Below are 26,994 nucleotides of genomic sequence, written 5' to 3' on the forward strand. Positions count from 1 at the left end.
TCCCTGCGTCTCGCTCGGGGGCGGCCGCGGGGCCGCTGCGTTTCTCCCGGGCGGGCGGGAGGGGACGAGGCCAACAGCCCTTGGCGGGACTTGGCCAGGGCGGGCGGTTGAGCGCTGGGCAGTGGCGGACAAAGCTGTCGCCGTCACCTCAAGCTCCCGCCTCCGCGGGCTCCCCGCGGCCCGCGCCGGCCTCCTGAGGGGCGGGAGGTGTCGCCCCCCACCCCTGCCGGAGCGCCGCGCCTCCAGCGGCCGCGGTGGCGCTGCCGAGCAGAGCCGGGCGCTGGGCGCCGAGCGCCGGCCGCCAGCCCGCCCGCACTCCCTCCCCGGCCGGCCGGCTGGCTGGCTGCGCTCACGGCGAACATGGCGGCGACGGTGGGGCGGGACACTCTACCTGAGCACTGGTCCTACGGCGTCTGCAAGGACGGGAGAGTCTTCTTCATCGAGTAAGGGGGAAGGGGTGGGGGGTGGCCCTGCTCCCGCAGCTTCCCGCTCGCCTTTCTCCCTTCCGCCCAGCCGGCCGCACGCAGTCACTAACAGGTGCATGTTTTCCGCTTCTCCCTCCCAGCGACCTGACCCGCACCACCACCTGGCTGCACCCTCGCACCGGGGAGCCCGTCAACTCCGGCCACATGATCCGCTCAGGTGGGTGCCGGGGGGCGGCGGGAAGGCTGCACCGCTAACGGCTGCTCCGCTCGTCCTCCTCGCCTCCCTCCCCGCGGCCAGGGGACCTCGGGGGCCGCGGGCGAAGTTCTGACCCGTCCTTTCCCGCTTTCTTTCTTTCTCTCTCCCCGCTGCCGTGCAGACCTGCCCCGAGGATGGGAGGAGGGCTTCTCGGAGGAGGGCGCCAGCTACTTCATCGAGTGAGTACTGCCCTGCCCTGCCCCGCGCCGGCCTCCAGCGGTCGATGGCGGGGGGCGCTGGCGGCGCGGCCCCGGCCCGCCCGCCGGGACGCCTCAAACGCCGCGCCGCTTCCGTTCCCCCTTGTGCCCCCCAACTGGGCACGTCCGCCCGTTTCATTAGTGATCAGCGCGAGGGAAAGTGACATCGCGGTGGGTGCGATGGGAAAGTTGGCTGCGGGGAGCGGAGGGATGTGTGGATCCCCCTGGCTGCTGCGCTCTCGCTGTGGCTAGCAACAGGTCTCCCTGGAGGCAGCTCTTCAGTTTGCTGAGGTTTTTGTGCATTGGTTTATCCCCCCTCTTCCCCCCTTCTCTCTTCCTGGTATTTAAAGTGCGGTTTGTGGCAGGTGGAGCGACTCGTTGCTGAGCGCGGGTCATGGTCAAAGGTGGATGGTTGGTTTGGGGTTTTATTTTCAGCGGCTCGTGGCTGTGGGTGCAGCACCGGGAAGTTTTGCAAGCAAAAAGCTTTTTCAGTGTTTAACACGGCTGAACACATGGAGTTGACTTGTCTGAGCTGGTGGTGGCCACCGCATCTTTCATGTAGCATATCTTATTCAGAGAACAGTTAAAAACTTGAGATGTTCTGCCTATTTAAGGCTCTTTTACTCTATGAGATGCAAGGAAGTTCAAATAAAATAGGATAATTAAAAGAACTTCTTTCAAACATTCCATATATAAGGCTTTTACAGATGTGAGCACTGATGTAATAGTGGAGGTTTAATCAAATCAGTAAAATTCTGTTGCATCCTGGATATAAGAGTTGTGTGTCAGTTATGATGTTTTCGTATTTTCCTTTGGAAATCTGAGTGCATGGCAAATTCAATGAAACTGACAGAAAAGGACTGGGAAACAGTCTATATTATTGCTTCAGTGCAGAATTGGAGCAGTTAACCCAGGTATAGTCCCCTATAACTGCTGACAGCTGTCTTGCAGATGTTTGCTTTTGAAATGCCTGCAGAGCATACTCCAAAACCTTTGATGAACTTGAGGTTTTTAGTAAAGATCAAACTTCAAAACTGTACTGGGCTAGGTGAAGGAAAACATCATTAATAACCTCGCATGGTAGGATGTTTATTAAATAAAATTTCCCATGATTCTAGAATGTTGGGTTTTTTTTTCCCTATGAAGGACAAAAATGGTAGTCAGTCCCTCTTTGGCAGAGCTAGAAAATTCCTTACAGTGCTGGTCTGGGCAGTTAGTTTAGCCCTCAGTTTGTGAATAGGAGATAACAGCAAGGCATTGGAGAGCAGTTGAATACCACTTATAGCATCCACCCTTTAACTGTGGCCAGCCTGTTGAAAGAAAGGAATAGAATATTCTTCTGGTTCCATAGGTGGCCAGTGGAAATCTCTATTAAGATAACGTAGGAGTCTGTAAATGTAGTGTAAACAGCTCCTTTACACAGGTACAGCAACACAAACTTCTTCTCTTTGTAGGAATACATCTATGTGATTTTTCTGTCCTTTCTAGAGGCTTACTAGTGCAATTTTAGAGCAGCTTAGATGCCTTTTCCCAGCTGCTCTATCTGGAAGACCATTCTCATGCCTTGTTTGTCAGGCAATTATGAAACTTTAAATTTCTGATTTATGTTAAATGTTAAATTACAGTTGTGTGCAGCACATTGTCATAACTTGTGCTAATAGCATTCTTTAGCTTGGGCTGGGATTGCTGCAGGAAAGGCAATAAAGAATGGAGAGTGTATTTTACAGAGTAATTGGATAAACTTGACTATCTTTAGCCAAGCAAAGTTTTGTGAGGAGCAGTAGCATTTTTTTTACATAAATCTGTTCATCTGTGCTACTTCAGACCAGAGATTCACCTGATACAGTATCCTCTTCAGCAGTAGTACTTCCCCCATAGCATTGCTCTAGCCTCTCTATTTTCAGCTCAGAGGCTTTCTGAGCCTAGTGGAGTTTCTCAGTTATATTTCTGTGAACATATTGAGCTATCCTTGTGCTCAAGTAAACATCAGCATCCTTAGATGAGGCTTTCTATACCTCACTGCTCTGTTCCTTTCTCCTATGTTGTTTCCACGTGATGAGTTCTCAGCTTACAGAAAAGGTTACTGGTCCCTAAATGCATGATTTCACATGTTGTACTATTCAGTTTTCTGGCATTCCAGCTCACAAACCCATGAGCTCTCCCATGTAACTACCCAGTCCTCCTTATACTGGTGGTAATTTCCAGTCTGGTGTCATCCACAGAAATTTCATGAGCACATTGTCACTGCATGGCTACTAATTTATTGAAGAGTGTCAGGAGGAATGCTACAGATAACCTCTCTCTCTTGTGATAATTTCCACTATTAATACAACCTATTGTAGTTTTTCCTCTTTGGTCAATTTCTTTATTAATCTTATAAGTCTTATTTCTATTTTATGTATTATTTATTATTTCTTTAATGAAATTATTTCAATTTTAAATAATTTCATGTGGGACACAGTATCAGACATTTTATGTAGACTAACTCCACTTACATAAGTGATTTCTGGTACAGAAATCAAAACATTAGCTAAAACATTGGATGTGAGCTATCTTTGACTTAAAATTAATGAATACTATGTCCATTTTCTATGTCTTTATTACTTTATTTGGTACTACGGACAACCTTGAAACATCACATAATAAAAGAAAGGTTTATAAGCTGATCAAGCTTAATATCAAAACCAGATACGCTTTTCTTTCCTTTCCACATACTGAGAATTTGAAAATTGTCGGAACTCCACTTCTGTGGTAGAAGCTTTCCAAATTAATGAGCTCTGGTTTATAATGGTTTTTGTATCTTAGTGCTGTTCTATAGTTAAGCAGCTGTGTTGTAGTTTGAGGGGGACTATTTTTCATTTGGTTATTTGCTTGAGCTGTTTATCCGAAATCACATCTCTTAGTTTTGTTTTGCCCAGCTAAATAAGCTGTGTTCTTTGTCCAGGCCTTTAAAAAGGACCCTCTGTCTGATTATCCTGTGGTTATTCTCTACACCTCTTGCAAAATTGAGTCATCTTTGTTGTGTGTGAGTGAACAGAATCATGCATTGGAGTGAGCTGTTGTGAGACTCTTAAGCAGCAAAAGTGCTTTCTTGGCTCTAAAAATTTCTCAGTTTTCTACTTTTTAGGTTGTTTGCCTATTTGGGGAAGACACCCACACTGACACCACATGTGAATGCTGTCAGTTTACTGACAGATCTTTCTGACATCTTTCTTTTCCTTTGCTGCTTTAACTTTTAATTTATATTAGGAAGCCATCTATAAAGCTACATTCTAGTTCTTCCCATATATGTACGTGCATGTCTTCCTGACTGATTTTCTCTGTTCTTATTCTTCAAGTTTTCTTGGGAGTGGCAAACTCTATTAGTGCAGTGCGTCCTTTTATCCTAAAATCACTAAATAAAACATTCATAAATAATGTATAAACTGATTTTTCTGGATCTCCATTTAGTAGTTTACCAAAAGTCTCTATGTCTAAAGGTATCATGGGTGTTGTGTTTTCTGATTTTGAGTGCCAGGGAAAGCTTACATTACTCTTTTCCATCTCGTTTGTTTGTTTGTTTGCTGATGTTTTTAAGGGATCTTGCATTTGTTGGGCAACGGCTTTATGTTTCCAGTCACTGTAGAAAGGTTATTGCTGAACATATGTGGAATCGAATGAGAAACTGACAGTGCTTGGTCTGGTTTGTTTCTAGTAGTTAGGTTGCCAATGGGAAGTGGTAAGTGATTGGCAGACTCTTTCTGGGGAAGGAGATGTGACATGCAAGAAAAATGGTGACTGATGGAAAAACAGTGCATGTATGCATTATTATGCAGGCTTTTGTTTCCATTTGCTTTTTATCATTTCCTGATCATCCAGAAGACGTAGGAAAGTTGGAAAGCTTTGGAAGTCTGGAATGGTTCTTTTGTTACCTTCTTACACCTTTGAAAGATTGAGATGAGTATTGATGACAAAGGAGCCATTATTCCAGTATTCGATACCTAACTGGCTTGTATTGAAGTATGTTAAAAAAGCGTACTGCTACTAGAGAAGTTGTTTTAGGATGCTGCAATAATACTGCACATGTCAAAGGTAATACTGCATTCAAATTGTAGCCTAAAATAAAGAACAAGAAAGCGGAAATTAGCATTTAAATATCTGAAGTTAACCTGTTATTTATTTATGAAGTTGTTTTTTTTTTGGTCCAACTTGGCCTCTTCCTTAGTTTGCAGTGGATGACCAACAATAAAACTTTTTATGAAATCACCATTGTTCATGCAATAGTCTCTAGCTCTTTGCAACTGTTATTCTTTAATTCTTTTATTTAGGTTTTACTGTGCTTACAAAATACAAGTTGTATGTGTTTCGTAGAATTGTAGAATCGTAGAATCGTTAGGGTTGGAAAGGACCTTAAGATCATCTAGTTCCAACCCCCTGCCGTGGGCAGGGACACCTTACGCTAAATCACATCACCCAAGGCCTCGTCCAACCTGGCCTTCAAGTAATTAGAAATAGTAAAAGAGCAAAGAACACCCAAATTGAGATCTGCCTTTGTAACTTTGTTTCTGCCATGCCAAATGCTTACGTTCAGTACCAAGTCACTGAAAACTATACAAGGGCTCTGATTACTCGGTATGGGCTATAGATGATACCCAACTGATGATTATTTAATCACAGAAGCCCAAAGGGAAAGATACCATCTGAATTATTGAGTTCAGTCCTTTTGATTATCTAAGAAGATTGTCTTAGAATCTTATTTCTAAATTTAATCAACAGGTTTCTTCTGCCCTGCAGAAATTCCTGTCTTCCCCACTCCTAGTTGGGTATTGAGGACTGTTTCTTTTTTGTGGTTGCTTAGGTGGGTTAAAGCACTGCTTACTGTATTACCTACTTGATGTGTTTCATGGCCTGTTGTAAACATAAATTATGTTTTCGGTTTTTTCTTGCTCTGTTTTTCATGATGGTTATCGCTGTACAAGCAAAAGGTACTGGAACATTTAACTACTGTAAGGAGTAGTGATGTCCTTCATCATGAGATCTTCAGTATAGGTTATGTCTTTTGTAGTTCCTTAACCCATGTTTAGATAAAAGGTCTCAATTTTTAAGTAAGTATATGAACCAATACAAAATTCACCTGTGAGGGACTGGCCTGTGAGGTACTTCACTTTGATACTGATGTGTATAACTAGTTTGAGTTGTGTGGAGTCCCTGAGGTGGAATAAAAATCATGTAGCTGGAACCACATGAAAACTTCACCAGCCAGGAGTGAAGATGTTTACATCATCACTAGCAAATTTGAGGACAGTCTCTGACAAAATGAAAGGACTTTGTGTGCTGCAAAATGTCATGGAGAAACTTTCAGGGAAAGAAGCCTGGACTAGTTCCACAGCAATGGGTAAAGCTCTAGTTGGGGTAAATCTTGATGGGCACCATCTGCAGCAATTCGTAGGTTATGACTGGTTACTAGAATTCAATCAGGAGTTGCCCTTGAGGGGATTAGACTTCATGGAAAAGTGGGTATGAAATTGAGAAGTGGAAGAAAAATGCTAGAACTGTCTTTTGTGTTGAAAGAGGAGGGTAGGGAAGCTGTCCCATCCTGCAGTTCTGAAGCGATGGATGGTCTTGAGCGGCCTCTACTGGTTCACTGGCAGGAAATGAGGCAGCCAGAGAAAAGCTCCCACGATGCAGGTGAATCTGTGTTGGTGTTTATTGTTACTATTTTTTAATTTCTCATAAGACAGTGTTCCATTTGGGCAATGGAAGAAAAAGGAACTATATACAGTAACAGTAAATAGTATTGCTTGCATGAATTTCTCTATATCTCTCTTCTTGTCCTTTATTCTCTGGTTCTGGGCTTGATCAGATATCCTGTTCGATAAATTGTGTTCTCCTGGGTAGTGAACAGAACTGAGCTGGGAATATTGGACCTGCTGGGTAAATAGAACAGCTCTGTTTCATTCAAGTGTTGTAAACAATTAAGTGTCCTTTTTCAGTGACAGTTAAAATGAGAGATTACTCAGTAAAGAGTGAAGTAAATGCTGATAAATTTGTACTCATGCAGAGACTGCTGATGAATGCAGACAGCAAAAGAAGTACTTTGTAGTTTAGCTCCCAGAATGCAGGAAAAGGGTATATTCATGCTGCCTGAATTTCAGAGCAACCTCTGGAAAAACAAGCTTGGAACTGTGCATAAGGAAAATGCCATGCGCGGTTTGATTCAGTGATGTATATGAATGAAGAGGAGTACTGTGTACGTTCCTTGTGAGAGGGAGGAGTGTATAAGGGTAGGTGCTGGGTTTTGTTTGTTTTTAAGGGAAGGCTGCATCAAAAAAAGTACTTAGCTTGGTTTGTGAATCCTTGTTTGCCTTCCAAAATACATGTGTTGGAAAACTGAATTTTTATTACAGGGAGGCCAGCAAGGGTAGCATACACTTAAAGCATAATTCCCATTAGCTTGAGGTGTTTGAGTGTTGAACACTTCTGAAAATCAAAGTTGGCAGGGAAACAGAGGAACATTCTTTTGTTCTGGTTGGGGTTATATGGCTTACATGTATTGTAGCTCAGAAACAAGGGTATGAACTGGTTCTTCAGAACTGCCAGCATCCACATTTTGTTCAGTATGCATTCTAGCTTCTTTAACATGAATGTGTCCGTCATTCATTCAGCCTCTTTGCCAAAGTAGTGTCAGCTTCTGCTTTCATTGAATCTTTGCACAGGTGAACATGCGCATATGTTTTAGGAAGCTGCATGTTGCAGTGAGGGTTTTAGTATTTCTGAAAATGTGTCTAAAATATAGAGATTAGAAATAAATACAGTTGTACTGAGTAGGTATTACCATAATCTTAAAAATAGTTTTTTAATAATATTGTATTACATTTCAGACTGCTTTTAGAAGTGTGCAATCGTCTACCGCATCAGATGAGGAAATAATCTATTCAATGCTTTTAATTTTGTTTTACTTTTTATCCATTATCTACCAGAATAGAGAGAATCTCAAATATTTGGGATAGCAGAATCTTGATATTAATACTACACGTTTTGTTGAATACTAGTGCTTCTTCAAGATATCAGTAGCTGTTAAACACTCTAGCAACTGGACCTAGCTAAAAGGATTATCTGTCTACAGGCAAATGTATCATGCAAGATGTTTTTGTATTTTATAATGAAGTACCTTTTCTAGGCAAGTGCGGCAAGACTAAACAGTCTTAGCAAGTGCTTTAGTGAGAGAGAAGTGCATGCTGTGAAGTACGTGGATGAATTTTTGTTTTTTTTTCTCCCAGGTTCTATGCCCTGCATTTTCCCATCATCCTGTTTGCTGCAGAGGGTTTATACTAAAATGAGGGGTTTTTTACCTCGCAGCCGATCAAAGTTTGCCATCATCTCAAATATTTACATTTCATCAGTATAGATTAATGTACCGCTTCAGTACTGTACTGCTGCATCCCTGCAAAGGCCAGCTTGAATAATGTGGTGTCACATCCAATTCTATCCAGTATGACTGTACTTTCTAATTTACTGTTAGATCTAATTTCTTTTGTCTTTGCCTCCTAGATATGCTGTTTTTTTTTAAAAATGGTTTGGTTTGTGGTGTTTATTTATTTTTGACTTTGTCTTGAATAACAGTAAAGGATGGGGCTAAAACCTCATTTTATTTCTAATTTGTCTTTTCCTGCAGCATTATTAGACAGTTTTATGAAGTCTGCTTTGAGATACTGTCCTTAGAAACAGAACTTTTAATTTAAAAGCAGATTTATAATTAAAGATGTTAAAATCTAAGAGGAATCTGGTCACATGCCCAACCCTTTTTTTATTGCCTGCCATGTAGTATTTGGCAGGAACATCATAGACCTGTCTAGACAGGTATAAAAGCTTGTTACCAATGTGTAGTAGGTATGTGATTTTCTGCCTGAAGTTTTCTGTTTAAACCCTTGTTTTTCCTTATTGCTTATCTGTGTCTTTAAAGGTTTTATCTGTAGTTTAATAGAAAATACAACCAAGAGTGACAGAACACTGGAACAGGCTGCCCAGGGAGGTTGTGGAGTTTCCTTCCCTGGAGACATTCAAAACTCACCTGGACACATTCCTGTGTAACATTATCTAGGTGTTCCTGCTCCGGCAGGGGGATTGGACTAGGTGACTTTTTGAGGTCCCTTCCAACCTCTAGCATACTGTGATACCAACCTCTAGCATACTGTGATACTGTGAAAACCACCAAAGCTTCTGGAATGAGATTTGGATACACTGCTGAATTTGGATACACTGCTAGATTTTATTTGCAATTCTTTGATAAGTGAGGACTTTTATTATGTTTTCTTTCTAGAAGCCGAATATCCTGAACTAAGAGCAGAGTACTGAGCATTTTGAAAATACATGTTGATTCTGCAACCTGCAGGTGTTTTGTTTTTTTTTTCAGAAGCTCTGCATAAACTGTGATTGTCAAGTATGACTAAGCAGAAGAGCTGCTGTTAATTTTCTACTTTATTTAATCTGAAAAAGTGTAGTTACTGGCTTTTTGCAAACTCCAATTGTTTCAAAATGTCATAGTTTCACAGTCATCCTCAAACAGGAAAAATGCTTGAGCAGCAGCTTTCATTGAATTTTGTGTTTACTCGGTTCTTTGCTCTTTGCAGTTACTCCTCTGTCCTTTTTCTAGGCAGAAGACAGACTCATTTTGATTAACGTAGGATATCAATATTAATGTAATGGAGAGAAATGAAAAACTAGAATTACTTTGTTTGTGAAGCAGTATAAATCAGAGTGCAAAAGGCAAATGCAATTTTTTAAAGTGTCTTTTTAGGCTAATTTTTAGGTGTTTTATATGTGTGCTCTACATGTTAACCTTTTAGGGCTTCAGTTCAATGCCTACTTTGGATCAAAGGAAAAGAAATAAAGCTTATACTGATACCTCAAATAATATATCTCTTAGATCTGTTTCAGCAGAATGTTTAAACACATCTGCAGACAGAACTAAGCTAATGAGTGTGATTCACTGTATGTGATTTTCACTGATTGGTCAAGCAGCATTAGTAATATTTTCTTCATATTTTTCTTAAGATCAGGAGTTATAACATTAGCTGTTTGCATGGTGAGGTAAGACTGACAAAATCTAGATGTAGGAAGTTGTTCCACGGAAGACATGGTGGTTCAAAACCATGTTCAATTGCCTGGGATAACTTAAATTAATAAAAATTAGCTGCAAAATGGTGAAAACTCTTTTTCTTAAAGGACAGTTATCACATACTTCATCTTTATTGTTACCACCTCATGATCCTTTTATTATCCTTTTTATTTTTTATTTAAAGCGAGCACTTTGCAAACATGCCATTTTTTTTTAATGTGAAGTTGTTGCTTGCTTTCCAGTTAAGACAATGATATTGTCAAGTGGCTTGAATAAATATTTTTATTTCCTTCCTTGCAAATCATAAGTTGATGCTGTTCTTTAAATGCTACTTCTGTGCTTTGTTAGTGCAACGATTTATTCCTTCAACTCTGTGCATATTATTACTCCTAGTATTGAATTTTTAAATAGCCTGACCTCTTTCCTTTTGCTTTTCCAGTTAGCTATGTAGTGAGTTGCTGTTTGAGCTCATTTATATTTAAAAGGAGAATAAAAATCAATGACTTATTTTTACTTGCCTCATGGGAAATCATTAAATGAAATTCTTTTAATGAACAGATGACAGGTATCAAGTTAGGCTTTGGTATGCTCCTTTAACAGTGTATTTAGTCCTTTCAGTTGAAATATGAAGTGATAAATCTTCACTTCATCATGGTGTTAGAATTGGTGTAATAGATACACTTCAGTGTCACTGCCTGTTTTTTCTCCTCTTAATGCTGTTTTGTTTGGGAAGGTGGACAGTCTCCAGATGAAGTCTTGAGAGTTGCATTTCCATGCCTTTGGAGACTATTGAATTGTTGAAGGAAACATTGAAAGAAGAGAATGAAGGAAGGATAATTGAAATTACTGAGGTCTATGACAATGTCCTTTGACACAAAAGTAAACCAGCATTTGCTTTTATGACTTTCAGTCAGAAGCAGTGTTCATGTTAGATACTATAGGTTGTTTCAAGTTTATGGGGGAGTTACAATAGCCCCTTCCCTTAAATCTATGTCCTCTTTCTGCAACTTTTGCTGTGTGAGTACTGCTTATAAGGAAGTTCATGGTGTTTTCATTTTTCGATTGACCAGGTGCAACAGTCAGCTGTTTTGCCTGAAATCCTTGTCATTTCACTGGTTAAACATATGGTTCTGGTAGTGTAAAGGTAGCTGGGTAATGAGGTACCCAGAAAACTGCAGAGATGAGCAGGTGAGGCTCAAGTGAACAATGGAGCTCTATATGTATCAGCCACTGCTGGGGAGAATTAATTCTTGAGTGAGTGATGGACAGAATGTAAAATTTAGTGATGTTGAAGGGTTGGAAAGCATTGGCTTAAACTAGCTGCAAATAAGCTATTAAATGGTATTGATAACTAAGGTGGGTTAAATACAGCAACCAAGGAGGAAAATTGAAGTTTCTGTGTATGGATAATGTGACTTTTCCCTCATCAGAAAAGTAGGGGAGCTACAGGAGCCTAATTTTTTACAGCTCATCTTCCTCCCATAGACCTAATAGAGGAACTACATTTCGCAATTTGAGGGGTCTCTCTGATTAACAGTGTGCTGCTCCTGTGTAACTGTGGTAGTCAGCAACAGCAGAAGCTGACGTAAACTGGTTTCTGGAAGTCAGATTGTTGCCTGAAATATTCGAAAGAAGTAGTGTAGATTATGTTTTTAAGTAGTGAGTAGTGTAGCTACAAGAGTTTTTGAATTACTGCTGTACAGAACAGAATTTTGTTTGGTTAGGGAGTTGAGAAGAGTGTTTAGTCTGTTTTACGGCTATTTCCTGAGTGGTTTCTGTAAATATGATGAGGAACATTGTAAATAGGCCTGCCTTTTTTTTTTTTTTTTTCTCCTTTTTATTTGCCTTTTTTTTTTTTTTTTCCAGATAATGGCCTGAGTGAATAATGTTTGCTTCCTTTAGAAAGAAAATTTCAAATGATTTATTTCTGATTAATTTTTAATATCTCTATGATTAGAAGTACAACAATCCATTCTATTAATGAGATGAATAAACTGTGAGAATTCTAAATGCGGTATTGCTGAAACAGTCAGTTTTCCCCAGAATGTGAATGATAAATTAGCTTTTTTTCTTTTCATCTTATCTTTTAGGAATTTCATTAATGATAACGAGCAGGTTTTATACCTGCTGTTTGGTCTGTATAAAGATTTTGGATGAAACTGAATTAGTGAGACATGCTGAAAATGCTGTTCTTGGTGAATTTTGGCATTTGTAAAACATGTAGGTAAAAATACAGAATAAATCTAACATGATTATATGTTCAGATGATTTAATGAAGTTCTTAAATATTCTGTCACAAGGTTTCTTCATTCTGCAGTAGTACAAAAATCTGGGAGACTGGTGAGACCTCTGGAAATATATTTAAAATTCTACTGTGTTATTTTCTGTGTTTTATTCAGCTCAGCAGCTTCCATGCCAATTAACTTGACATTCCATTTATTTTGCTACTGAAGTTTGTAGTGAATATGCGAAACTGCAGTGTCTTTTCTACCAGGAAGGTAAATAGAAATATGAAGAAGGTAAGAATTCAGAGTGATATGGTCTGTGAAAAGTACCCATGTGAAGAATTAGAGTGGAGAAGTAGTGTTAGGAAAGCTCCAGTCTTTCCACCTGATTTGGAGGTAGTGTGCTTGTTTCTCAGTTGTTTTGTGACCTTCTTTATGTTGAGTTCTATTTCAAAAGTTACAAAAAATGTATCTGGACATCCCATGTTGGGATGGATTATTGTGATTAAAAATGAAACTTTCTGGAAGCTTTTAACTACTTGTGGGATAGACAAAACTATTTCTGACTAATGGTAAAACTTAGTTTTTATGGAGGAGTCAATAAAGTTGCCATTAGTTTAACTGCTTCATTATATCTTCATAAATGAAATGCTATTTATGAGATATACTCTGCTTAACCATTGAAGAGCTTTTGCTTTGGGGTTTTTCTGAATTTTATATATGAAATCCTTCAGTGGGTATTTCATGTCACACATGTGTTTCCAGAAACGAATGTCTGTTGATCTGGTTAGAGGTCACAAAGTAACTTACATTGTGGCAGGAAATATGTGGGTCCCCCTTTGCATTTAACTTCTGAAGTGAGCTAAAATAAAATGTCTCTTATTAGTATGTGATAAAAATGATGCTTTTTTTTTTTTTTTTTGAGTGCTTCAGATAATTTTAAGTAGCAAATCTTAATTTAATTTTCTATTTTCAAGCTGGTTTTAATCTAGAACCATGTAATTTTTTTTTCTTCCATTCCTAGTGGATCATAAATTGCAAAAAGAAAAAGCAGGTTGTGTTCCTAGTATTTTTCCTTTGCTTCTGACATAGCTGTTAACTGAATTAGCTGAATAAGAAGAGGAAATATTTCCTCTGTGCCTGTCCAGAAGCTAAAGCATTAAAGAGACTTTTGAAAACTGTTTAGAGGTACAAGAATTACTTTATCACAGTATGTTATGGGCAAGTTAAATTAACAAGGATGGTGTTAAAATGCAGAGTTTGTGATACAATAGGAAGGGTTTGTGTTGAAATAATCATAGAATCATAGAATAGTTAGGGTTGGAAAGGACCATTAAGTTCCAACCCCCCTGCCATGGGCAGGAATACCTCACACTAAACCATGTCACCCAAGGCTCTGTCCAACCCCATCTTGAACACCACCAGGGATGGAGCATTCGCAGCTTCCCTGGGCAACCCCTTCCAGTGCCTCACCACCCTTACAGTAAAGAACTTCTTCATGTATGCATGTATTTTGAAAAGCTCCTGATATGATCTCATATAAAGGTCTTGAAAGCAAGTCTTGACACTTCATCTGCTGTTAGGAAAAAAACAACACCACCCCCCCCCCCCCACCCCCCCCCGGAATTTTAAAGGCTATATGTTAAAAATTGTTATTAAAATAATTATTAAAAATTAATATTATTTTATCTTTGTCGTTCTACCTAAGATTGCTTTTATAGTGGCTTCCATTCTTTAAGAAAGATGCAGGCTTCTCATCTTGGAAGATTTGGACAGTGAAGATATTCCCTCTACCTAATTAGTTTGTATCAAAGTGCATTTAGGTTATGTTAAAACACATTTGTAATGATGTAGCTAGCATCTCCTACCCAGGCAAAAGGCTCAAGCAGGTCACATACTGTCTAGTGGAGGGTTTCTTTGTATCTCATGGTGGATTAATAAATCTTCTGAGAGATGAACACTTGCTATTTTGTAAAACAACATTATAAATATGCTACTTATTGAGACAAATGGCTTTGAGGAAGTATTTCTGTAATGGGTATTTTTCTTGATGCTAGGAAAAAACAAGTTGTATCTCTTTTTGAAAAGCTTTGGAAAATGGTGGAGCAATTCTGTCATAAATCTTTCCTGGAATTTATGCTGTTTCAGCAGTCAGTCTGAGATTTACAGTGAACTTTTAGCTTGCAGATGTTGTTCTGTTGTTTTCCTTTCATTTTTAAAGCATGGGCCTTTACCATTGATTGGGGTAAAGATTCTTTTCGCTAACTCGATACTCAGATAGACTAGGGTCACTGTTACAGTGAAGCTTAAATTAATTTTTTTTTTTTTTAATTTTTAAGGTGGATAATTGTGAGGATGGCTACTTTCTTGTCAATAGATGTAACAATTAGAAGAAGGACTTTGTATTTATTCCTCTCCTGTCGTGTTTCAGATTGTCCTTTAGAGTTTTCTAGCTCTCAAGTTGATACCTCCTACACCCCACCCCCCTGTTGAAAACAGTTTCTACAGGGCATGAAAAACGGCTTTAAGTTTAGGTAATACTTCTCTGGAAATAAACTTCTACATGACTATAAGAAAAGCAGTTTTTAGAGATGTTCTGTTTTGGAATGAAGCTATTTGCGGGTTTGGAAAAAAGGCAGACAAACCCACTCAAGTGGGCTACTGCTTAGTACATAATAATAATAATAATAATAATAATAGTAATAATGTGAGGGTTTTTTTGTATAGGCTTCTCCTTAGATTGCCTGCTAAAGAAGTTTACCTTAAATGTCATAGCTGGCTTTTTGAAGTTGACTTGTATAAGGATATCCTGTGTACTGTGTTGTCTTAATTGCTCAGAGTAGCTGCAAACAACTGAGGTGCCTGCAGTAGCTGAATACTTGCCTTCTTTACACAATTGGTACTAGGGATGGTGTAGATACTATAACTGATGGGAAAGGGTTCCTAGTTTCAGGAGAACCAAGGTACTTGTGACCTGTGTAATCAATGCCATTTGTTTAAACATGCATACACTGAAGTGAAATTGTAAATGACAGACCTTCTCAGCATTCGAGTGTTCAGGGGTTATGAGGAGTTATTTCCTGTAGGGGTTGGGAAATGGTGTTCTCTGCCAGAATGGGTAGGCTGGTGCTCTGGAGAGGAGATTTGCTGAGTCAAGACGGGTGGGTACAGAGATTGAGAATTTCCTTCCAGTGTCAGAAGATAGAGAGACTAAGAGAGCTGCAGACATCCTAAGGCATCACTTTGTTAGTGATTTGGGGTAAATTATAGAGAGAGGAATTCTTGTTAGTATATTCCTGAGGAAGGCTGGTTGAAGAGGAAGCCTTACATGGCTGCATACCACTGACTGGAGACTTCTCCCTTCCCGTCTTAGGTGTGGCTTAACAGCTATTCTAAGGTAATAAGGAAACATGCTGATTTATTTTCTTCCCCAGCCCATACTGCTCCTTTTGTATGGGTGTGTGTGCATACATGTTTTCTTATATTCTGCAGGCAGTAGAGGAAAACTGCATACAGCTGTATGGACTGCAGTGTTGATAGGTTGGGATCTTGACCAGATAACTGGGTTTGTAGATGTTCCTGTGGCTTTGTTGGCTTTTACTGAGTGTCTGATAGTTAGTTTTCCTTTTAGGTAGCAAGACAAGGATGTAGAAATAGACACAAGCTAGGATAACTCTAGGAGGAAATGGTGATTTATTGGTTTAAAAAGGGATGAAAAGCTTGGTTGTACCAAAAACCACCACCAACAAAAAAAACAGCAACAACAAAAAATGCTGTTGGGCTGTAATACTGGGAAGAATGCAGCTTAGTGACTCCTGATTTTCTTCCCTTTGAGAATCTTTACTGGAAATGCCGCATGAGCGGAATGATAAAAAAATACCTCAAATCCTACTCATCTCCCATGTTATCACGCTGTGCTGGTAAACTGTCTCACCATAATCCTGTGTGGTTTCTGAACTGTCTGAGCAGCTTTGCAGCGTGGCTAGCAGGGCTTTGTCCTGAGGAATCTGCACTTATGTTCAGTGTCAGCGGTGTGTGTGTTTCCATGACCATTGCGTGAAGTGTTCTATAATCGGGGGGGGGGGGGGGGGGCAGACTGATACAAAAATACAGGTTTGGTGCATGTATCTGACTCCTCACAGGGCATCTTGCATCTCAGGTACATACAAACCGAGTTCTGAGAAAAAGATCAGTGATACTTGTCAAAAAGGATTTAGTTTTGTAAAGTTTACATCTGTGCTCTTACAGGTGAAGTAACAGTGATTTCACTAAGGACTGAATGACTGCTTTAAAAGGCATTCTTTTCATAACAAGTGTCTCAAAAAATTTTCTGGGAACTTGAAATTTCAGTTGTGAACTTTGAAAATACCTTTGCATAAACCAAACATGAATGTCTTCTCTCTGAAAAGAGAAAGTTTCAGGTACTCAAATGATTAAAATGTTTTGTTATTTTCTATTGTCTTTCTATTCCAAGGGGAGTTTTGGGTTTTTAATAGTTTGTGAAAGTATTGTGGGGTTTTTCCTCGTTTTTAACTGTTGCACTGAGGTAAAAATACTGGTTGAATGTTTTCTTGTCTGACCAAAATGCGGTGTTTTTTTTTTTATTCTCTCAGATTTAACACTTTCAAATTTGCCTGCCCACTCCCGCTGCCCAGTGCGGCGTGTATATCCCCACCAGCTCGCTCTGAGTGCTTGTTAGAAGCAAGCATCCGTGAAGTATGACCGTGCTCTGGGTTGTTACACATTAACTGGCAGCTGAAATATGGTATTCCTATGCTTACAAACAATTGTTCCCTACTTGAACTGTGTCTTTCAAACACAAAGTAACACCTTTCACAACCGGCTGTTTTCACAGGAGCGGGACGAGGGAAACAAGCTGTTAGTGACTATCCTCATGAATAATCTGGCGGGCTGCCCAAGCAGCCCGAATTGCCATCGGGTGGGAAAATGCACCCAAGAGTGATCTGTTAAAGAATGTGCTCTTAACCGTGCTGTATTGTAGACGCAAGATGTAGATGCTGGACTCCCCCCTCCCCTGGCTAGACATTAAGATTTTAGTGCCTGGTGAGGTTTGGCCTCAGTTGAAAGGCTCTCTTAGTGGTTTTTCCTTTCGATTTGCTTGCAAATGAACCACTAAATTAATGTTATTTTTGGCAGACTAAGAGTTAAAAAGCAGCAAGAAGAAAACCTGTGTGAAAAATGCTGCTTTCAAATAAGGCAACTGTGGCTGCCACAGTCACTTTTCTGTTAACTGGAAAGTTTGTCATGGGCTAGCTTTGTTCCATGGGAGGATAAATCTGCTCGATAGTTGTCTATGATTGTAGTTGTCTTTTGATTTTCCTCTTAAGTCCACTGGTACATTTCTGAGAATCTGTGATCTATGGGGATGAGAGTGAAGCAGCCTTGCAAGTTGTCGCCTATTGTTGGAGATGTCAAAGTGCACAGATATTTCCCAGTGAAATTTTTTTTACATGTATTCCTTAATACGAGATTCAAACAGCACAGATTCCCTTTTCAGGAATGTGCCGAAGTGACAGTGTTCTCTTCCCAGAACAGCTTTCACCAGGAATTTGATTATGCTTAGATTTATGGGAGGGACCAGATCCTCTCACACTAAAACTCAAAAAATGGAAAATGAAAGAGCCACATAGCCAAACTGGGTTCAGGCACTAATGGAAACTCTGAACAATGCCAGCAGTTCTAGTTTAGCTTATTATGAGCTTTTCTTTCTCATTTTAGTTTCAAAATAAGCCTTGAGTAATACAGTCTTGTCTTAAAACTTACATTGAAAAACCCGAGGGTGGGCTCTGCAGGGTTCTGCTGTGCCACAAGAGGGCAGTTTTGGTGCCAACTGTAAAGCTACTAAGGAATAAATGTGCTTTTAAATGTCTCACTTTGGATGAATTAATCTTGAAAAACAAAACTGAAATGATACATCAGTTCTCCAACCTCCTTAGTTTCAGAATGAAGAAAGTTTGAGATCTTTGTTTTCATAGTTTGCATGGAATTGTTGAATGGGTTTTGTAATTACATAAAGCCTGAGAATTCATAATGGAGTTGTGTTAGATTCAGTTTTTGTGTATGGTGAAGTTTATTTAAACGATCTGTGTAGTGTTGATTGCAAGGAATTAAGTTGGACACTGAAGAAAATAGGATGCAAAACTGTTTTCCTTTTAGAACCAGTAACTTAATGTGGTTCAGTGTGGCAGATGTGATTATAAGAACAGTTTATCCTTTTGTTCTGTTTATATGAAATACAGGACCAATGAAACTAGGTGAAATGTTCTGTAAATACAGCACCATAAAGTACTTTAAATAGGGCAAGATATCATCATGCTATTTTGTGGAGTTTGCATTTTATCACTGAAGATCAGTGATACTGTAAATGAGAGAAAAAAACATGCATAGTAAGTTCAACTTGCTGTTTAATTCAGATGCCCACCCTTTGTAGTGGGGCAAGCCACAGTTTCAGTAAGCCCCAGAAGACCTATCTATGCCAGTTGCTTCCTCCTTCTACATGAGGATGTCTGCATGAGATTGCTTCATCACAAGCTCCTGGAACATGCATGTACCTGTAACCTGTGAGTGCATATCCTCTTAAACAACACGGAGGCATTCTCCAGCGTGGGCTCTTCTCAGGTGAGAGGCCACATTCATGTACTTCAGTTGTTTTATCTTGATTCTGAAACTTGTCATGTGATAAGGGGGCTGTTTACTCATGAAAGAGAGTTGCAGGAGTAGGATGCCAGGAAAGTTTATTCAAGTAGGAATACGCCTGCCTTTAAGCATTCCTCAGGAAATATGGCTGCAAGGAACAGCATATAAACCAGATGAATTGTTCTGGCAGGTTCAGTTTGTTATGTCAGCTCAACTAATCTTCAGGGACTTTCCAATCTCACTGAACAGAAAACATAATTGTGGTAGGATTTTGTTTGTTTGTTAATTTTGTAGATTGTGGCAATTTAAGCTCATGCTGTTAGGTTGGTGGGCCAAACTTGGGATGAAGACATTAACAAATACTGGAAAAACAACATAGAGAATTTGGAAAGTTGATCCGAAAATTCTATGGCAGCAAAATGTGGCTAGATGGTTTTAATGTAATCTGTTCTCCACCAAATTCACACTTAAAATAAAAAAATAACATTTCTTTAATAACCAACCCGTGCATTATTAGCTTCAAAGATAGCATCAGGTCTCTGCCTGATGGGGGAATACCTTTAGCTTTATTTACTTCAGTCACTTGGCATTTTTTGCTGTTGTGTTAACATACTAAAATACTCCAATTCATAAATAAAATTGTACTGAAGTTGTGCCTTTAAAAGTCAGCAGTATGCTGTGTGTCAGGAAAACAACTGTGTTTTTATCATTTGGTTCTGCATCATGTCTGCATGATAATGTGAGGGATGGTTGAAGCCTTCTGAATGCTTTATGTGGAGGTGTATGGTGACACCAATAATTTTTGTACATCAATTAAATAATGGGGATGATGCTTTTTAATAATGCTATTCATTTGGATTTGGCATGGTTTGTATTGGGAAACATGAATTCTTTTGCTGATGTAGTTTTCCACTGGGAATTTTTAAAATTGTGTTGTATATTTTCCCTGAGATTTATGTGCTTTTGTATATGATGTGCCTGGTTTTAAGGCTGGCTTGCCAATAATCAGATTACTTCATTGCTTTTTTTTTTTTTTTTTCTGTAAAAGAAAATTTACCTCACTGGCTTTTTAAAAAAAAAGTTTGTGCAAACACTGTTGAAATGTGTGCGCTTTGAAAGAGGAGGGAGCAAACCTGAATGTTTTTTTCTTGTGTTTTTTCTTTTTTGGAACACAGTTCTGCAGTGCTCCTTCATTTGAGGTTGTTAAAGAATTTTTATCTTTTTGCAATAAGAAGGTGCAAGTGCTGGTAACTTGTGTTGTTTACCCTTACGGAAGAGGGTTTCAGTTGTTAGAGCTTGTTAGCACTAGGATGGCAATTAAAAGCATTTTACTGATGTTTATTTTTAAACCTTTCTAGCTTGTTTTTGCATAGAAATGCAAAAATAGCTAGTTCCAAACTGAAGCTCTGTTTTTTTTTCACAGTGTTAGGGGCAACAATCAAAAATGCAGAAAATCGCTGGGGATTTGGGGTTATACCTTCTTGTAGAGAGATTCTGTTAAATGAATAAAGGCCAAGTATTTGCAGTCTTTGTTTGGCTAGCCCTTCTTGGATTTATAAGGCATGTTCATATAAAAAGTACTGTCATAATTGGCACCAAGTAATTATTGTTTTGAAAGTCTTAATTGAGGTTTGGATTGGATTACTCATGGAATCTCTGTTGTTTTCCCCTATAAATTCTGCTATAAATTGGTGTTGAACTGCAGGGGAAGCTGGTAGAAATCCAAAGGTATACAGCTCTGCAAGAGACGTACTTGCCTGCAGATACATACGTGACTTGGAACTCATATTGCCAGTAAAACACTTTTGAAAAACCCTTCTGTCCTAAATCTAGAGTCTAGGAAGCATGACAGGTTCTGCTAGCTGTATTTAAAAACAAACATACCCTCCCTCTTCCCACACATGCACATGTAGAAATGACAGAACTTAACATTTGCATCAGCGTAGAACTATGGAAGTTGTCCCCATACACGAAGAAAACCCATGCAGGTCAGAAGTCATGTTTTGGATGGTAAGCTTTTGCAAAGATGTTGCTAGTATAGTAAATATTTCCAGTGTAGACCTATCCAGCAAATCAAGCAGTGGATTCTGGGGAAGTTCCATTAAAACTTCATGGTTACTTCAAATTAGTAAAGCTCTTGGATGGTACGATAAAGGGCCTTTTGTAGTGTAAAGTATTTGCAGTCAGCCTTATTCAGACAAGGCAATGATCGCTTTTGTTTGCATGTGTAATGTAAATGGCACTTTTCATGCAAAGATGTTTAACTTCTGGTGCCTTCAGAATGGCTAAAATGGTGGATTATTGAATAGATTGTAATCTACAGACTGGATTTTTTCATAATAGAGAATTTAATATCATAACTTCTATAGAAAAGCATTTGTTTGAAACATCTTAAGTCATACTTTTTTTTTTTATGTTTTTGAACTGTTAGAACAGTGAATGGTGTGTGTATGTGCTGCCCAAGAAATTCTTAGTTGTTTGCACTTTGTAATAGAAGAGGGAAATAATTGTGGAGGGTTGTGTGCAGAATGTGAGTGACTCTTCCTAAACATAAAATGTTTGGACATGAGCTTTTCCAAGAAATTGTTATGAGATTGTTGGGCTGTTTACTGGTCTGTGAATGAGTAAACGTTAATCTCCACTGTTATGGTTGCTATATTACTTGACATTGAAAAAAATACAGTAGTGACCAAAACAAACAATATAGCATTATAGGATAGAAGTAGAACATGTCTACTTTGTGGTTTAAAGCTGGGGCCAAATCCTTAATTTGGCCACAATGCACATGTTCTTATTTGCAGTGCTTTTGAATATGTCATGTGCTGACATTCTGTTGTGGACAAAATTAGTGCAGAGAGCACAGTACTTAACCATGGGCATCATAGTTCTGAAAAATCCTCTAGGTGTGAGGGTTCCTCTATGTCCAGGGTTTTAAAAAGGAGAAAGATATTTAAGCTGGAGAAAATATCTGTTTGATTGGAACTAAATATTTTTTGTGTGTATTCCTTAAATACACAAATGGCTTGCAATTTCCACACTTGAAGTAATAGAACAAAACCAAAACAAGTAATAACACCATATATATGAAAGCTTTGCTTCTTTATAAATTCTCTCCTATGAATACGTAATAACTAGGAGAATAATAAAATTATTAAAACCAATAAAAGTTGTTTTTTGTATGACTTAGGACATGTAGTTGTTTTTTCAGCTTTATCTATGAGGGTGGTGAGGTGCTGGAACAGGTTGCCAAAGTGGTAAAGGTTCCATCCCTGGCAGTGTTCAAGGTCAGGCTGGGCAGAGCCTTGGGCAACACCGTCTAGTGTGAGGTGCCCTCTGCCCATGGCAGGGGGTTCAAACTAGATGATCTTAAGGTCCTTTCTAACCCTAACCATTCTATGTATCTATGCTCTCTACATTATTTATTATATTTAGTAGAGATATAATAGATAACCAGCACAAAATAAGGTGTCTGTACTGTCCATATGCTAGTTATATACACTGTTACAGATGTGTGCAGTTATTTACTGTCCTGTTTCCCTTATGGTTATTATGGGAGGGCAGATCTTGAAATATAGTAGGTGATGTCTGGATTTGTTAATGAATATAAACATTATTTAGTGATGATTCAGCTGGTGACCTTGAGAGTACCTTTTTACAAAATGAGATTTCTTTAGCAGTTAATGTTCAAACTTGTTATTCATTTTGAGGCACTGGTTTCGGCCTTAGGTTTTTAAGCTAAATAATTAAATTAGTTGGTAGATTATTGCTTCACAATTTTGCATGTTATCAGAGTTGGGCTTCTGTCAGTACTTAAACCTACCAAATTTATATAGCTAAGCTACTCGAAGTAAGGAAATAGTTCTTGTTTATTTCTGAAGAACATAATCACCATATGTATTTCTTAGGTAATTAGATCCTAGTCTAAAACTTTGTAGAAAGATAGTGTGTTGGTTTTGGTTTTGTATACATGCATTTAATTTTTTGTAGAAGACTTAGATAAGCTACCTTGCTATGGCTTAGATTAGTATTTCTTATGGTAGTACTGCTGTTCATCTTTGTCCTGTCTTACCTCTTTCAATGTCACTGTAGTATACTTGTTGCTTTGCGCATTAGAATTTGCTAGGTCTGTGTAATTGTTACAGTAGCTGAGGTTTTGTGTGCCCATAAATTTAGTTGCATCATGTGAATATAATTAACTCTAATTATGTGTGCCTCAAAAGTTCCATTCAGTTATCCGAGTTGTAATCAGCTGAAAAAGTAGTGGAGATAGTGTGTTCACCAGCTACACGGAAGAAATGTAGGAATGTGTAAACACTGATCTGACTTATATTGGGAAGTGCTGGACCTCAGTTGCCCGCATTGAGTAGCCCTCCAGGACAAGAAAATCAAGAATCCAACAGAGATGTAATAGTATCAGTAAGTCAGAACAGTATTGACTGGCACTACGCGTAGAGGGAAACACATGGGAAAATGTTAACAGTGTAAAGGAGCAGGATATTTTATAGCATTTCTTCTTATTAATTCTGTAGCTATGGATGTGCTCATTGCTCTCCTAAAATGATTGCTGAAGTACTCATCTCTTCGCCACACTTCTGAGATTCACAACCCTTCTCTTTAGTGAGTTCTCCTTGCATATGTTTCTCCAGAATGTGCGTCATCCTTTCTGATGGATATCCTACCAAGTTACCCATAAACAGTGAGTATTAGCAAATAAATGTGAAGATAGGAGGCAAAAATTTTGTGGGAGAGAGAGGAAAACTTTGACGAACCACGTTTACTTGCATTCTAATAAATTAGCATATTTAGATGATCCACTGAATGATAATTAAAGGCTTTAGTTTGTAATCTTTAAATCTCATGCACTTTTTCCAGAAACTGTTTCTGTTATCTGAGGTAAGCTCACAGTATCTATCCTTTTCTATATATGAACTTTAAACAATAGTCTTTCAAATATGCAGAGTGTGCTGACAGTTGTGAGAAACTGAGAATGCTTACTGTCAAGAGTTCTGCATTGTAAAACAGTAGTTTTTAAAGGAAATATGATTTCTGTTCTATGTAGAAAATATTGTACTTTAACATAGCCAAATATCTTGATAAAGAATTAAGTTTTCAAGCTATGTGGAAATTGTAGCAAAGTCTGTGGTTGCCAGTACAGTTCTGTTTTTTAATTTAAAAAGGTCGAGAATAAGTGAATAAGGGACAGAAAGGTATTTGGGGAACTATCTTAAAGCCAATATTTTTCTATTTTTAATTAAGCTTTGAGCAGTTTTTATTTATGCTTGTTATGTGTTTGCATGCATCTCTGTTGGGAAACATAAAGTGAAAGTGGGAGCTATATAGAGTAAGATTTATTATCAGGCAGAGTATTTGTTATTCTCTGTTTGCTTCATGTTTGGCCTCCTACCCCATCCTCTCCTCTCCCTCCCCGTTCAGATTCCTTTTCTCTCTCTCCCCACCAGATTTTTTTGATTAATAATGTGTTAAACAATGCCATTCCAAACTAGGTGTATTTAGACATCTTTTCCTTCAGTGTGAAGACTAAATATTTTGGGGTTCTTTGTGTGTTTTTTTTTTTTTTTTGGGGGGGGGTGTTTTGCTTGGTTTTTTTTTACAGTTTGAACCAACTCTAAATATTTGAGGTGACTTTGTTAGAGATACAATCTAATACTCAGATTATAATTCAGTGTACTCCCCCAATGTGTATTTGGAAGTTACACAATGCATAATGCCTTCTTTTTTAAAATCCTCTCCAAATTGGAGTCCTGCTATACAGGACTACTGTACTCCCTGCTCATCTAGCACGAGCTGCCGTGCTGCCTTAGAAAATGGACAAATGCTCCTTGGCATTTTGAGTTTTCAGATTTGGCATAGATAGTTCTAATGGTGTCCACTTCCTTTATGTTCTTGGATGTTACTAACATAGTCTGATCCTGAACTCTCTAACAGAAGGTAGCAGAAGAAGAGCATTTCTCGGGCAGCTTCAGCTATCTTAAAATTGACATCTAAAGCGTTGTCTTTCTTAAATTCATGTTACTATTTCAAAGTGTGTGGTTGCTTCTGTGTTGTTACATTTCGAGGGGTTTGCTCATTTACTTGTGATAGTGTCTGCGATAATCCAAGTTTTGATTGTAAATAGAGCCTGAACACCGATTCGGATGTGCTGTTTTTCAATGTTCAGTTTGGCTTTAAAACATATTCTGCCTGTAAGCTGTTCAACAAAGTCTCTAGTTTTGCTTCTCATTTAAGACAGTAGCTGCTATGAGCTTTCAGATTCCAAACAGCTAATAAAACACTGTCAGTGGCAGTATCTAAGTGAAAGACAAAGAACTGGAGTTATTAAAGTCAGAATAAAGCATTAAGATTACTGCAGTAGCTATTTTGGAAGTTACATTATTAAAAGATGCTTCCTCATTTTTCCTTCAATAGTTGTCTTTGTTTACCTTTTTCAAGTTATAAAAGTACAAGGAAAAGAACCAAGACTTCTGAAAGCAACTGACCTTGGGTACTTTTGTACTTTTGTCTTCTATTTGGTAGCATTTCCCAAGTCCACTCCCCACACCCCATCCTAGGTGTGTGCATTGTGTATTCTGAGAAGTTTTAAATCGTGCCCTGTAAAGGTTCTTCTTGCTTCTTAAAATTTGGAATTAATTTCTTTCTTAGGTTACTGTTTTTGTTGGGGGGCTGTTATTTGCTGGTTGAAGTAGTTGTTGCCACCAGACAGCGGGCTACTTATATGCAGCATGTGGGAGTGGAAGAGTCAAAGGAATTAACATGTGCCCATTTCTGAGCATTTCTGTAGAAACAAAGGACAAGAAAAATAAATGATGTGCTTTCACCACTCCAGGTCATTAAAGGTCTAATCTGAAGCTTGCAGGTTTTAGTGAGTTTTGGATTACTTTATGACTGAGTTAGAGGCCAATTAATTCAGCCTTTTCAGTTTCAGTAGAAGAAAAAGTTGTGAAGTCCTATCCTGATTGCTGTGAATGAGAGGGATGTGAATAGGCAACCTGAGTTTCAGTAAGGGCTTAAATTAATCTAAAAATGAGCTGTCAGTGAAAGGGATGCTAACATTTCTGCTGTATCTTTGCAACCCTTTCCTGGCCAGTCCTGGAACACTTTTTTAGCAGTGCAATGCTCCAGCTCACTTCTGTGATCTAGCTGAAAGACATCCTATAGGAGACTGATTTCAGCTAAGCAACTTGCCCTTCACTTTCCTGCATGACTGCACAAGCACCAGTGCTAGTGCAAGAGGAAGCATTGGGAAGGCAGGAAGTGGGATTGTGCCTTTCAGGAACAATGGGATCTTAGTTAAACTTAAGCTCTTCAGAAAAGTATACATTCAGTGGAACTGCATGACAGGAATAAGTAGAGCACATATTAGCGATTTAGACCTCCCAGGAGATTAGACATTCCTTGAAACAGCTGTCCTTTAAGAGTTTGGTTTATATACTTCCCAGCTGAAGTAATTTATTTTATGTTGATTTTTTTTTTTTTTTTACATTCACTTACTTAAAATACCTCTTACCTAACCTTTGCTTTTTATGCCTGTCGCATCCCTGAGCAGAACTAAAATAGCTTCAGTCAAATAAAAACAATGTGTAATTAAATAGTTTTATCTGTGAAAGCTTACCTTGGATTTCATGTGAATTTTGAAATGAAGTTATTATGCCAAAACTTCTTTGACAGAGAGAGGAAAAATTAGCAATTTACTAAATGACACCTATGTTGGTGTCATTGGAAGAGCATTAAGCTTTTGTTTTAAAAAATGGGCACTTAACAAACTTATAGGCAATGTCTTACAGAGTTCTGAACACAGATATTTATGCATGCTTTTAATGTAATTTAGGCTTTAAAGTACCATTTATGGAGTCTGCGTGTTATATAAGGATATATGGGCACCCAGGCTAGATCACTGATATGTTCTGCTACATATTTACAGGGCATAGACTTCCCTGGGGACATGTGATAGTGTTTGGCACTTGGTTTGTTTTGCTACCCTGTAAGATTGGGAAACTGAGTAAATTTGCAAATACTGAGCCATTGCTTTGGTGCATGGAGAGTTAGTTACTTTTGTAAAAAACTGGGTATTTTTGTCCTGTTTTCCAAAGAAAGAGTACAAAGGAACATTCAAATCTAC

At 38.7% G+C, this 26,994-nt stretch overlaps 1 protein-coding gene across 2 annotated transcripts in view; it reads left to right on the top strand.

Moving 5' to 3' along the window:
• Positions 1-243: 243 nt before the first annotated feature.
• Positions 244-26,994, top strand: part of PLEKHA7 (pleckstrin homology domain containing A7) — a 167,568-nt gene continuing 140,817 nt past the window's right edge. The window contains exons 1-3 of one of the 2 annotated variants that reach the window (XM_062608894.1): positions 244-443; positions 566-642; positions 803-860. In XM_062608894.1, coding sequence (XP_062464878.1) covers positions 361-443; positions 566-642; positions 803-860 — 218 coding nt within the window. In that variant the 5' untranslated portion in view covers positions 244-360. The remainder of the gene's footprint in view (positions 444-565; positions 643-802; positions 861-26,994) is intronic. The other variant, XM_062608895.1, reaches the window with a different exon arrangement.

Source organism: Pezoporus occidentalis, unplaced genomic scaffold, assembly GCF_034315485.1.
Source record: "Pezoporus occidentalis ecotype Australia unplaced genomic scaffold, CSIRO_AGI_Poc_V1 ctg131, whole genome shotgun sequence".
NCBI classification, from domain to species: domain Eukaryota; kingdom Metazoa; phylum Chordata; class Aves; order Psittaciformes; family Psittacidae; genus Pezoporus; species Pezoporus occidentalis.